This window comes from Eptatretus burgeri, chromosome 6 (assembly GCF_056783735.1).
Source record: "Eptatretus burgeri isolate ZD-2024b chromosome 6, Ebu_testis_v1, whole genome shotgun sequence".
NCBI classification, from domain to species: Eukaryota; Metazoa; Chordata; class Myxini; order Myxiniformes; family Myxinidae; genus Eptatretus; species Eptatretus burgeri.
Window position 1 is genome coordinate 455,501 of NC_140966.1, and position 12,500 is coordinate 468,000.

The 12,500-nt window shown below is 40.8% G+C and overlaps 1 protein-coding gene across 2 annotated transcripts in view; it reads left to right on the forward strand.

The window, feature by feature from the left end:
* LOC147024109 (uncharacterized) overlaps positions 1 to 12,500 on the forward strand; it is a 282,987-nt gene that overhangs the window by 178,405 nt on the left and 92,082 nt on the right. For both annotated transcript variants that reach the window (XR_015058872.1, XM_085883692.1), the window contains exons 29-31: positions 3,412 to 3,543; positions 9,507 to 9,714; positions 9,820 to 9,983. Coding sequence is in view for 1 of the 2 variants with exons in the window: in XM_085883692.1 (XP_085739818.1) it covers positions 3,412 to 3,543; positions 9,507 to 9,714; positions 9,820 to 9,983 (504 nt within the window). In the remaining variant the exon portion in view is untranslated. The remainder of the gene's footprint in view (positions 1 to 3,411; positions 3,544 to 9,506; positions 9,715 to 9,819; positions 9,984 to 12,500) is intronic.

Consider the following 12,500-nt stretch of genomic DNA (forward strand, 5'->3'; position numbering starts at 1 on the left):
AGCTTGAAAGAAAGGTCTTCTTTCAGAGGATTGTTGAGAAAGTGGATGGGGGGGGGGTGTCCAAACTTTCCTTTCGGAGAGACATAGTGAGAGTGTGAGGTTTGTCCGGATTAAAAGACATGCTCCACGTGTTGGACTAGTTTGTGATTTTACCCACATCTGCAGTGAGCGAAGTAGCTGCTGCTTGCCGGACTGAGGGATGACAGCTGGTACGGCAGAGGGTGGAGTCATCGGCAAAGAGATAAAGAGGATTTTCCAGAGAGTAAGAGAGATCATTTATGAAAACCAGAAAACGAACAGGGCCCAGAACGCTACCTTGAGGAACTCCAGCTTGGACATGAAGAGGGGATGAAGAACTCCATTAACGCCACACGTTGTCTACGACAGGAGAAGCAGTCTGCGAGCCATGAGTGGAGATGGCCTTGGATACCATAGGAAGAGAGTTTGGTGAGCAGGGCGGGATGTCAGACCATGTCAAAAGCACGTGATGTATAGGGTTACGGCTCTGATTTCATGTCCGACATTGAGGACCTCCTTCCATTGTTAGGAGAGCAGTAGCAGCATATCCAGGGTAGAGTGACCTGGTCGGAAACCAAATTGATGATTGGAAATCAGGCTATTGGAGAAGAGGAAGGATTTAATGTCTGAAGCGTTGATGGATTCCATCACCTTGAAGATGATTGGGAGAAGGCTGATTGGTCTGTAGAAGAACCCAGGATCTTAGAACCCAGGAAGATGAAACTTTCCACTATCTCCACGTGATTGTCTCCAAATCTGAACACATCCATATTCTCGGTTGACAAGATTTTATTTTATTTTTAGGTTTAAATGAAGACTAACTTTTTCACTTTCCTTCTTCACTGTCTGCAGCAGATTCTTAAAGTCATTCCTTTCTCCGAACAGAGTAGTGTCATCAGCATACCTTGTATTGTTGATAAATCTTCCTCAATCCTGACTCCAGTTTCAATGTCATCGAAGTTTGATTTTTCGTGAAAATTATCACCACAAATTAATGTCATTTCCATCCGATGATAATGGCGTAATGATAATATTCGCAATAATATGAACAAGGAGGCTGGCAGGATGTCCTTGAGGTATATACACTTGCCTTTAAGCTGTCTCGTCTTGTTCTGAATCTCGACCCAGGTATGTGTTTCGCAGGCAGTGCGATTCATCAATATGTACGTGTGTTGTCCCTTGGAAGGACGTTCAACTGTACATTCCATCTGCCGGTATTAGGAGGTGGATGTTAAAGATCCAATGCGGGAGGAGGTGAGCTATCGCCGGCACCTTGGCCAAAATCCAAATTCCTGCCCTAACCTTAATCGAACATCATGCCTGGACAGCCGGTTTGTCAAAGACTTGGGCCAAGCTTCCCCCTGGCCAACCCCAGAATCACCTGAGAATAACTGTGGCCATTTAACAAGAATAATAATAATAATAATAATAATAATAATAATAAAAACAAGAAGAAGAATATTAACGCACTCTTTTCTGTACGCCATGCGAAGAAGAAGCAGGACATCAAGCATTTTACCTTCAGAGGACATTTTTCCGTTGAAAATGGTACGTCGGCAATATTGATAATTGCATAATAATTATATAATAATGTTATTACAAAATAATAATAATAATAATAATATCAACAATTAAAGTAGTAATAATTATGCGAATAATAATGTGACGAAGTCTAAAGCATCATCATATTATTGGTTGAGTGTGAAAATATATAATTAAGGCGAAAAGGACTTTGAAGACAAATTTAACTCAACAATTTAGATTGGTGCACATTGATAGACATATATATCAAGTGGTTGACCATCTTTTGATTTTGTCAAGGTCAGAAGAGAGGTAAAGAGGCTGCAGCCCACCTGGCTGAAGGGTGAGAGATGTTATGGCACAGGGTGGAGTCATCAGTAAATAGAAAAAGAGGATTTTCCAGTGTGTCAGAGAGATCACTTATGAAAATCAGTAATAGGAGTGGGCCCAGAACACTGCCTTGGAGTGCTCCAGCCTTGGCAGGGAGAGGAGATGAAAGGATTCCATTGAGAGCCACGCGTTGACTATGAGAGTGGAGGAAGTCAGTAAGCTACATGTGGAATTGACCTTGGATACCTGAGGAAAAGTTTGGAGGGCAAGACAGGATGTCAGACTGTATCAAAAGCACGAGCTATGTCCAGAGAGACAGCCCTGATATCAAACAAATTCAGCAAATACCTATTTTGGGGGTTAAAAACCCCACCGTAGACCCCTTTAATAAGCGCAGATTTTGATAGAGTCTGTGCCTGAGAAATATACACCATGTCTCATACACTTTGCTTTATCATGAGTGATTGTTATGGTCAAGTTTCATAGAAATTGTGTGTGTAGTTTTGGAGAAGAGAGGAAATACGTAAAAAAAAAATTGGGGGGGGGAGGGGGTTCAACCCTCCCCTGTAGACCTCTAAATGAGTGCAGATTTTGATGCAGTTGATGCACTTTGGTACATTATGGGTGATGAGGGTTATGGTCAATCTGACCTCCATCCATCCATCGTTGGAGTGACCTGGTCTGAAACCAGGAATTTGGTCGTTGTTGCTGGGGTGTTGTTCAGGCCTATCGAATCAGAGGAGACAATTACTGAGGAGAGACACTAAGGAATCGGGGATGTCCTGTGGAAGGAAGGATTCTGTTAAACAGATGATGCCTGGTTTATCGGCAGTGGCTTGGATTGAGAGAACTGTCAGGTTAGAGCAGAGACCTCGGATATTTGAGGTCCACACAGTTAGAGATAGAGGGAGGAAGTGTTGGGAGGGTGCTGCAACATATGGGGGGGAGGCTTTATGGGAGAAAGGTAAGGCTTTGGGGAATTTGGGGTGAGGGGGAAGGTTTGAGTGTGGGGGAGGGGTGCGGGGGGATGTTTCCATACGAAGGTGCTAAATGGTATAAAAGAAATTTATCTTTATCTGAATTTGCTTTCATTGCTGCCCACAAACCTTTCTGTGTAGCTAAGTAGGACATGGTTTATGGAGCCCACATAATAGTGCTCCATAAACCTCGACCGACCCTACCACAGTGAATTTCAGACGTGGTTCCTTCTCTCCAACGCAACCTTTTTTCCAACAGTTGTTTGAGCCACCCATGTGTTTTTCCTTACTCATTGTCTCAATTCACTGCAGCTCCTTTTACAGAGCATAGTCATCCAACATCATTTCATCCCTTTTCAACCCTGCACTTCTCATACATTTCAGCCTATTTTGAATATATACGAGTATATAATCTGTATATAATCATAATCGAGTATATAATCTGCTATTGTCTGTTTTTTTATTTCAATATGCTAAACCAAAACCATATTCCACTGCAATTTTTTTTTTTTTTTTACATAATTGTCTTGTTTTCAGTTCCTTTTTTTTTCTTTTTTTACTTTAGGGCTTTCGAATACCCAGCAAGGTCACAATACAAGGACAAACTGAATTCAAGCCAAACTTACTTTCCATGAATGTGAATTCTACCATTGATGGCACACAAATCGACTCGACAGTTTCTTACAAGTTTCATCAGGTAAAATTCATGAAATATCCACCAGATTTTCATTATCAACATGTGTTGTGGTTCACATGACACAGGTAAATGTAAGACAGAGACAAACACAAGACATGTGAATGAAAAACAAAAGAAGTCCTTCCAATTTCTATGGTTATAAATAACTCGAAGCACCCGCTCACTCAGCGAGTGGTCAGGGGGAATCAAAATACCTCTCCAAAATACCTCTTGCTGCATCATGCAAGACACCTCACTGCACCGGAAATCGAGGGGACACTAAAACTGCCCTGGAAGGGGGGGGGGACTTGCAATACACTCTCCCACCTGGAGCGGCACGACACGATACACATGCACAGAGATAATTTGTTGCTGACATAATACCGTCAAAAGGTGAACTGCAACTGGCTATATATTTGTACACCATCCTTGTATGTTGTTGTGTCAAGAGACGAATCTTGCTAATCACGGAAATATATATTGGTATAGCGAAGAAAAATATGTGGGAGACAACCAAACATATAATGTATTCTTGGAAGGGTTTCAACAAAACTGAAAGATTTTCTCATAAAAATAGTATCTTCCATTGGAGATAAATGTGAAAACCATGGAATGTGTAGAGTTTGAGATGTGGGAGGGGAATTTATAGAAACACTAGGAAATGACATCAAAGAGCATTCATTAAAATATTGAAGTTAATTTAAAAAATAGGACCGCGTATCCTGAAGCTCACCTGAATCAGGAGCAACAGTCACTCAAACTGCCCACAGACCCGCTAAGACCCCGAATTTTTTTCTGCCGTGAACAAACTTTGGTACATCACGGGTGCCGAAGGATATGGTCAAGTTTCATTACAGTCATCTTTGTGGTTTCTGAGAAGAGAGCAAATACCTCTTGTGGGGGGGGGGGGTAAAAAAACCCCACCGTAGACCCCTTTAATAACCACAGATTTTGATACAGTCGATACACTTTGCTATATCATGAGTGATTGTTATGGTCAAGTTTCATAGATATTGTGAGTGGAGTTTTGGAGAAGAGAGCAAATACCAAAAAAAATTATTTGGGGTGGGGGGGGGTGGGGTTGTATACATTGTCGAGGCTCGTATGAGAGCTAACACACAACGCACAGCAAGGGGGACATGAGACAAGATGGGCGGGAGTGGGAGGGACAAAACAGTGGGGAACAGACACATTAGGAGATCTGTGGAAGGAAGAGGGATGGGGCAGGGAACATGGGGAATACAAGATGGACATTACAGGGACTTTCAGGAAGGAAAGCAGGGAATTTGAAGGAGGTGGGTTTGGGGTGGATTAACAGGGGTAGAAAAGATCGAGGATTTGGATGGAGGATGATAAGAGGTGGTGGTGAACAGCTGTTTTAATGGCCTGGAGGGAAGAATGTGATTGAACAGAGTGAGGGAGTTTATTCCAAAGGTGGGAAAAAAGAGGAATGAAAGAGTGAAGGTGAGCTGCGATTCGTGATTTGGGTAGTTTAATCAGAAGGGGGTTGTTGGCAGACCTTGAATGCCCTGCGGAAATATGGTCGGGACAAATCGCAGACACAGCAAGGTGGGGGGGGGGGCGAGATGGGAGAGGAGATGGTAGAAGACAGAAAGACCACCGACCTGCCTGCGGTGAGAGGACTGAGAGGCCAAAAAGACTCAGCCTCATCGCGGTAGATACCGATGATCCGAAATGCCTTGGTTTCCACAGTGTGAAGCCGAGAAAGGTGGGAGGCAGGAGCACTAGCCCAGAGGGGAGAGCAGTACTCCATTAGGCTGCGGACAGAAGCTTTGTGCATGGTCAGGAGTTCAGGTGGGCCGAGGAAGGACTTTGCATGACTGAGGATTCCCAGTCGGTGTCTGGCATTGGAGACAAGGTTGGAAATGTGACTTTCCCAGGAAAGGCCATGGCAGATAGTGAGACCCAGAAGCTTGAAAGAAAGACTTCTTCCAGAGGATTAATGAGAAAGTGGATGGGGGGGGGGGTCCAAACGGTCCTTTCAGAGAGACATAGTGAGAGTGTGAGATTTGTCCGGATTGAAAGACATGTTCCACGTGTTGGACCAGTTTGTAATTTTTCCCAGATCTGCAGTGAGCGAAGAAGCTGATGCCTCCCGGTCTGAGGGGTGACATATGGTACGGCAGAGGGTGGAGTCATCAGCAAAGAGATAAAGAGGATTTTCCAGAGACTCGGAGAGATCGTTGATGAAAACCAGAAAAAGAACAGGGCCCAGAACGTTGCCTTGAGGAACTCTAGCTTGGACAGGAAGAGGGGATGAAAGAACTCCATTTAGGGCCACACGTTGTCTGCAACAGGAGAGGAAGTCTGCGAGCCATGAGTGGAGATGGCCTTTGATACCATAGGAAGAGAGTTTGTTGAGCGGGGCAGGATGCCAGACTGTGTCAAAAGCACGTGATATGTATCGGGATATGGCTCTGATTTCATGTCCGGCATTGAGGACCTCCATCCATTGATGTGAGAGCAGACGCAGCATATCCAGGGTAGAGTGTCCTCGTCTGAAACCAAATTGATGATCAGAAATCAAGCCGTTGGAGAAGAGGAAGGATTTATTGTCTGAGGCGATGATGGATTCCATAACCTTGCTGATGATTGGGAGAAGGCTGATTGGTCTGTAGTTGCATGGATCTGTTTTTGCACATTTTTGTACAGGGCAGTGATGTTTGCTGATTTCCAAGCAGATGGCAGGTGACCTTGAGCAAATGAAAGGGTGAATAGAACAGAGTGAGCAAGAGCAGAGGAGCAGGTGTTTAGGACACATGGGCTGATGCCGTCTGGACCGGTTGCAGAATCTGAGTCGAGGTTTGACAGCAAACTCTGCTTTGTCAGGAGAAAAGGACACAGAGTCCAGGGACAGATGGGTGCGACTGGGTAAGGTGGGTAGAGACAACGATGGGTTTTGGACACAAGATTTCGATGCAAACACCGAGTTTCGGCATTCAGCCTTTTCACGTGCGGTATCAACAGTGCGGCCATTTGAGTAAGGGACGGGATGGAGAGGAACATACACCAGAAACAGATTTGATTAGACACCACCAGGAATTGGAGGAGGGAGAGAGGTTTGAGAGTTCAGACTTGAGATGAGAAAGATATTGTTTTCTGGCTCTCCTGAGGGTAGATACACACTTGTTCCGTGCTTTATGGAAGTAACTGAGATTACCCTCAGTTGGGTTTGCTTTCCATGAGACAAAGTCAAGTTGTTTCAGGACAACTGCTTCATCACAAGCTTCAGTGAAGCAAGGGTGGGAGGAAGGGTAGGACAACTGAACACGGGAGGGGATAAATCTGTGCTTGAGGGACAGCAAGTTTCTTTGAAAGAATTCCCAGGATGAGTTGATGTTGCAAAAAGTAGCGATAGGAGACGAGTCTATAAATTTGAGGGCTGCTTGGAGATCCTGCCAGTCGGCTTGAGTGAAATGCCAGACTCGACGGTGCTGAGGTGGTTCTCTGATAATAGCCAGAGAGATGTCCACTTTGACAAGGACGTGGTCAGAATAACTGATTGGAGCAGAGGAAGAACAGAAGATATTTTCAGGTAACTTTGTCAAAATCAGATCCAGAATAGATGGAGTACCATTGGTTGAGATCCTCGTCGGGAAATTGACCGATTGAGTCAGTCCCAATGAGTCGCAGAAAGCTTTTGCTGAAGTGCCATGACAGGTGAGAGAGGTACCCACACCAAGCCAACTGACATGATGACAATTGAAGTCGCCACATATGAGGAAGAGAGAGTTTGGATGAGAAGATGGAAGTTGGTCCTTTTTTTCGGAGAGTGAGGTGTAAATGGAGTCATCACTGTTTGGTGGATGGTACAGTACACATATAAACATGAGATGAGAGTGGAGGGGAAGCCATAGCCAGAGGTATTCCTGGGGGTGTGGGGGAGTGAGGGCAGTGCATGGAGAGTGAGGATTAGAGTCTTTGATGAACAGAGCAACTCCTCCATGAAGACGAGGCTCATGTCTGTCCTACTGGAGGAGGGAGTAACCAGGGAGAGATATTTGGGAGTCAGAGACGTCTTGAGGGAGAACCCCCCAGGGTTGTTCAAGCCCTCCCCCATGGACCTCTCCATGAGTGCAGATTTTGATGCGGTTGATACACTTTGGCAAATTACGGGTGATTAGGGTGGTGGTCAAGTTTCCTCAAAACCGTGTGTGTAGTTTTGGAGAAGAGAGCAAGTACCTATTTTGGGGAATTAAAAAATTAACCCCAGCAGACCACCATAATGAGCGCAGATGTTGATGCGGTTAATAGACCTTTGTTAAACCTCAGATGTGAAGTTTGTACCCAAGTTTTATCAAAGTCGTGTGTTTATTTCAAGCGATAATTAATTACTGAAGTGTTTGCGGACTGACTGACTGACCGACTCACTCACCTATGGACACTGCTCGATCGCATAAGCTCACCTGACTAAAGTACAGGTGACCTAAAATGATAATTAAGAAAGGGAAAGAGGATTTTGATGAGGATAAAAAAAATGTAATACCTGTAAAAAACATTTTGGAAAGATGATCATGACCTCCCAGAATCAGAAAAGCATGAAAGAGATCGATCATTGTCATTTAAATTAAATAATCGCTGAAATCTAAATTCAAAAACCATAAATTTATACCCACATTATTTTATGATCTATCAAGCTGTGAGGCCCTTATCATTATAAAATAACTATCGTTAAAACAGAAGACTCGTGTGATTCAAAATTGTTATCAAATGTACAGTGAGACACCGACAATCATGGGGAAGACATTCCTGGAAAATGCCACGAATGTCGAATCCGTGAATGGCGGGGCATTGTTTCAACGGGAAGAAAGGGGGATCAGTTTGTGGCGGCTCGTAATTCATAAGAGAAAATATATATATATATATATATATATATATATATATATATATATATATATATATATATATATATATGTACTCATAGCAAGGAGCATGGACTCGGTGGGAGACAGTTACAGAAGCCTTGTATTTTGAGGTCTGAAGAGCAAGGTCGCAGTAACCAATATCGCAAGTGCCAGTCTATGACCGCTTGTTTGCCTTTTGGTCTTGTACAATTTTGTGGTCTATAGGTCGTAAGTATTCTCACGTCCTCGATTCAAATTTTCCGTACAGTATTATAAATTTCCAGAGTTGACTAACATCCTTGTAATTCCCGTAAAAGTCCACTGAGGTCTATGAATGTCTTTGATATACATGTGAAATACGAGAAAGGCTTTCACTCGAGTGCATACCTCCGCCAGGCTGAGCAGTTTGCTTTGTATCTCACTGAGAGGCCAGATATGGATCTGGGCCTGAACCAAATTCTAATGGGCTTGTTCTTGTCACCTTACCAACTCCTCCACCTGGTTTTGCCATAACTCGTCCACAACTTTTTGAGATATCATGCTGCATATCGTTTTTGACCCCATCTCTCAATGGTGAAAAATAACTTGCAAAATTAAAAAAAAATCGTATCCGGATTCGGATGTTTATGAAAATCAAATCACTTCGGACTTGTCACACCCAACCGGTCCACAAAGTTTCGGCAGAATCTGTCCACAACTTTTTGAGATATTGTGTTATATATTGTTTTAGCCTGATCACTGAATGGCGAAGAATCACTGAAAAAATTCTTCTATCTGGATCCAGACTCACATCTTCACCAAAATCGAATAAATTCGTTCTTGTCACACACCCAACCTGTCCATCAAATTTTGTCCTAATCCATCCTCAACTTTTTGAGATATCCTGCTCATAGACAGACAGACAAAGACAGAGGTGAAAACATAACCTCTGTTCACTTTAGGTGGTGGAGGTAATAAGCTCAACTCTGTGCTTTATTGCCAATGTCATTAAAAAGTCTATATCAAAGAAAAAATAAAGTGATAGTTAGCTACTGGTGTCAGAAGTAAGTCTCTGGTATATTTCACAAATCATGACTATGTTTGATGATGTATGTTCACTGGATTGCTCTTTTTTAACAGGTGAATGAAGGAGTTGGTCGAGCATGGATATCTTTTGAAGCTTTAATCTTCTTATCTGTCAATAATAGGAAAATGTTTAAATGTCAACTGAAGAGTCAAATTCAACCAAACATTTCCATCATATTTATCAACCAGCATACTTTCAAAGTCCTGAAAACAATTGGTATTCCACATTCCATCACAATTACCATGATGGCGCAGAAACAAGGTGAGTCCATTTGAGTTCACTATGGCCAATAACTATAATCAAATTCTGCATTTTGTATATTTTGGTAAACTCGCATATTATTAACAGGACATGTTTATTTTGAAGGGAGCCGATGGATTGGTGGTTTCGATGTGAACTCTGATCAAAAGCATTTGAGGATAGAGACTGAGGGACTTTCAATATTTAAATCAGATTCACGAGAGTTCATCATTGCAGCTCAACACAATATCCCAACAATGAAGAAATTCCACATTCCCAAAAAGATGAAGGTTTGATTAATTTTTCTTTCATCCAAATTAGCAATTTGAAACTTGCTTGGCATGAACTTACCATTGTAATTATAGTCTGTCCTGGTATGAAATTGTGAACTATTTTTATTTCACATTTTGCAGTCTTTTTTGCCTATCTTTTTTACTTGTTTTTATTTTCAAAAGGCTTACTTATGTTGTTTTTGAAAAAAAATCAATTCCAGGTTTATTTTTTTGTGTAAATTAAATAGGTGATCTGGATAAAGGAATAGGAATGAGGTTATTTAAGTTTGCAGATAACATCAAAGGCCCCTTCAAAGTATCATTTGTTAAAGCAAATATAATTCAACAAATAATTTTAAAAATTTAAAGGGCTTTGATTTCTTTATTTATAATGTAGACTACTAAAATTATAAATTGGAGTAGTCATTTCACCAAAGTCAGTGAAATTCTTATTATTTAGTCCACTTCACGGGGTATATTAAAAAAAAAAAAAAAAAAAAAAACGTGGTTTAATTGTGCAAAACATTGAAAATGAAGTCCTTATTTGAAAATAAATCAGTATTAGAATTATGCAATGGCACCCACTTTCTCCCCGAGATGCATGCTACTCACCATTCATGTGGCTCCACCACACTTATCCTTTTTGCTACAGTCCATCATTCATGTGTGACCACACGGTGGCTCTTTCATTTATTATTATTTTTTTGCTTTCTGAAGTTTACTTTCCAAAAATGATATAACATGAAATATAGTTATTTAATTGCAATTTTTTTTTTTTTTTTTTTGCACATTATAAAGTGAAACAAGAAAAAGAGCAATCCGAGATTGCAGAACCTCGCCAGGACTTGTATTGTGTGGTGTATTGTGCTTGTGTACTGGAGTGTTACGGAATTAATAGGAGACATTATTAAAACTGCTACTTTATAACTGCTGACAGTGATGACTGGGTACCAAGACGTCCTGCTTTGATGCAACCCCGCTTTGATTGTACACTTGACCCTGACCCATGACGTTTTTAATTATTATTAAATATAATTTAGAATGGAATTAAAATTAATTCAATTCAAATCAAATAGAAGACCAAATAGGTACAGTTCTGCATTGGAGTAATCAGAAGGAACCCCAAAAAGCAAAAAGCAAAGATGAAGTCATCAGGAGGAACCTGGATCCAAGCACAGCCAAGTGAGCTTGATTCAAAAAACAATAAAAAAATTAAAATAAAAAAACAGAACCCAGATCAAAATAATTAATAATTCTGGCTGCCAGACCATGTGCCCAATCAAGTTGAAATTTAAAACATGTATTCCCCATCACGACTGGGTCATAATTGTGAAGTTGCACATTGATTGATTAAGCGGTTCCAGAGAAAACATCATTTAATATTTTTCTTCAATCCAATATGGCTGCCAAACCATGTGACCTATCAATTATCCCATAACTTGTACACCTAAGGCTTGGGGAACATTTGTGTGAAGTTTCCCCTCAATCTGTCCAGCCCTTCTGGAGAGTAGGCCTAAGCTTTTTATAAGTTTTAGGGTAAATCCAATATGGCTACATGTCATATTGAGAACATTTTGTTCCTCATGGATAGGCAGTCATACCTGTAAAGTTTTGCCTCGATCTGTTGAGGCACTTCAGAGTTGTTCATGGTTTTTTTTTAAACAATATCGCTGCCAAATCATGTGACCGATAATGTCAACAAAAAAATTGCTGTGGACCATTTTATCCTGAGATGACCCTCAAAATTTTTCACATTGATCAGATGCAGTGTTCTACATATACAATTATGATGTCATAACGAAGGCACCTCGGATGTAAAAAAAAAAAAAAAAAAAAAAATCACCCTTATTCCACATGAGGAGTACTTGCCGTGTGCCATGTTTCAATTTTTTTCCTTGGTGCGGTTTTAGAGATAGAGGTCCAAAGTTTTTTCCATTTTTCCAACATGGCTGTCACACAGGTGACCTATGACGTCACAATTATCATTAAAACATTCTACATGAGTCGTCGCACCGATGGTGAAAATTTTGTCTCAATCCAACAAGTGGTTGCAGAGAAAAACACGAAAGTTCTGTGCGGACAAACGAGGAAACAAACAAACGGATCCAAACGCAACACCCTCTCCTTCGGCAAGGGCAATAAAGATACATGGTGGTTTTTTTGGAGAAGAGGGGAAAATATATGCACAGCATTACATTTCCAATTTGGTAATTATGCAATTCCTTTTCAAATGTTTTGGCCACCCGTTTTATTTATTTGAATAGTGTGTGTGTGTGTGTGTGTGTGTGTGTGTGTGTGTGTGTGTGTGTGTGTGTGTGTGTGTGTGTGTGTGTGTGTGTGTGTGTGTGTGTGTGTGTGTGATATAATTTAATAGACATGTGTACATTACATATATATATATATATATATATATATCTATATATATATATATATATATATATATATATATATATATATATATATATATATATATATATATATATATATATATATATATATATATATATATATATATATATATATATATATATATAT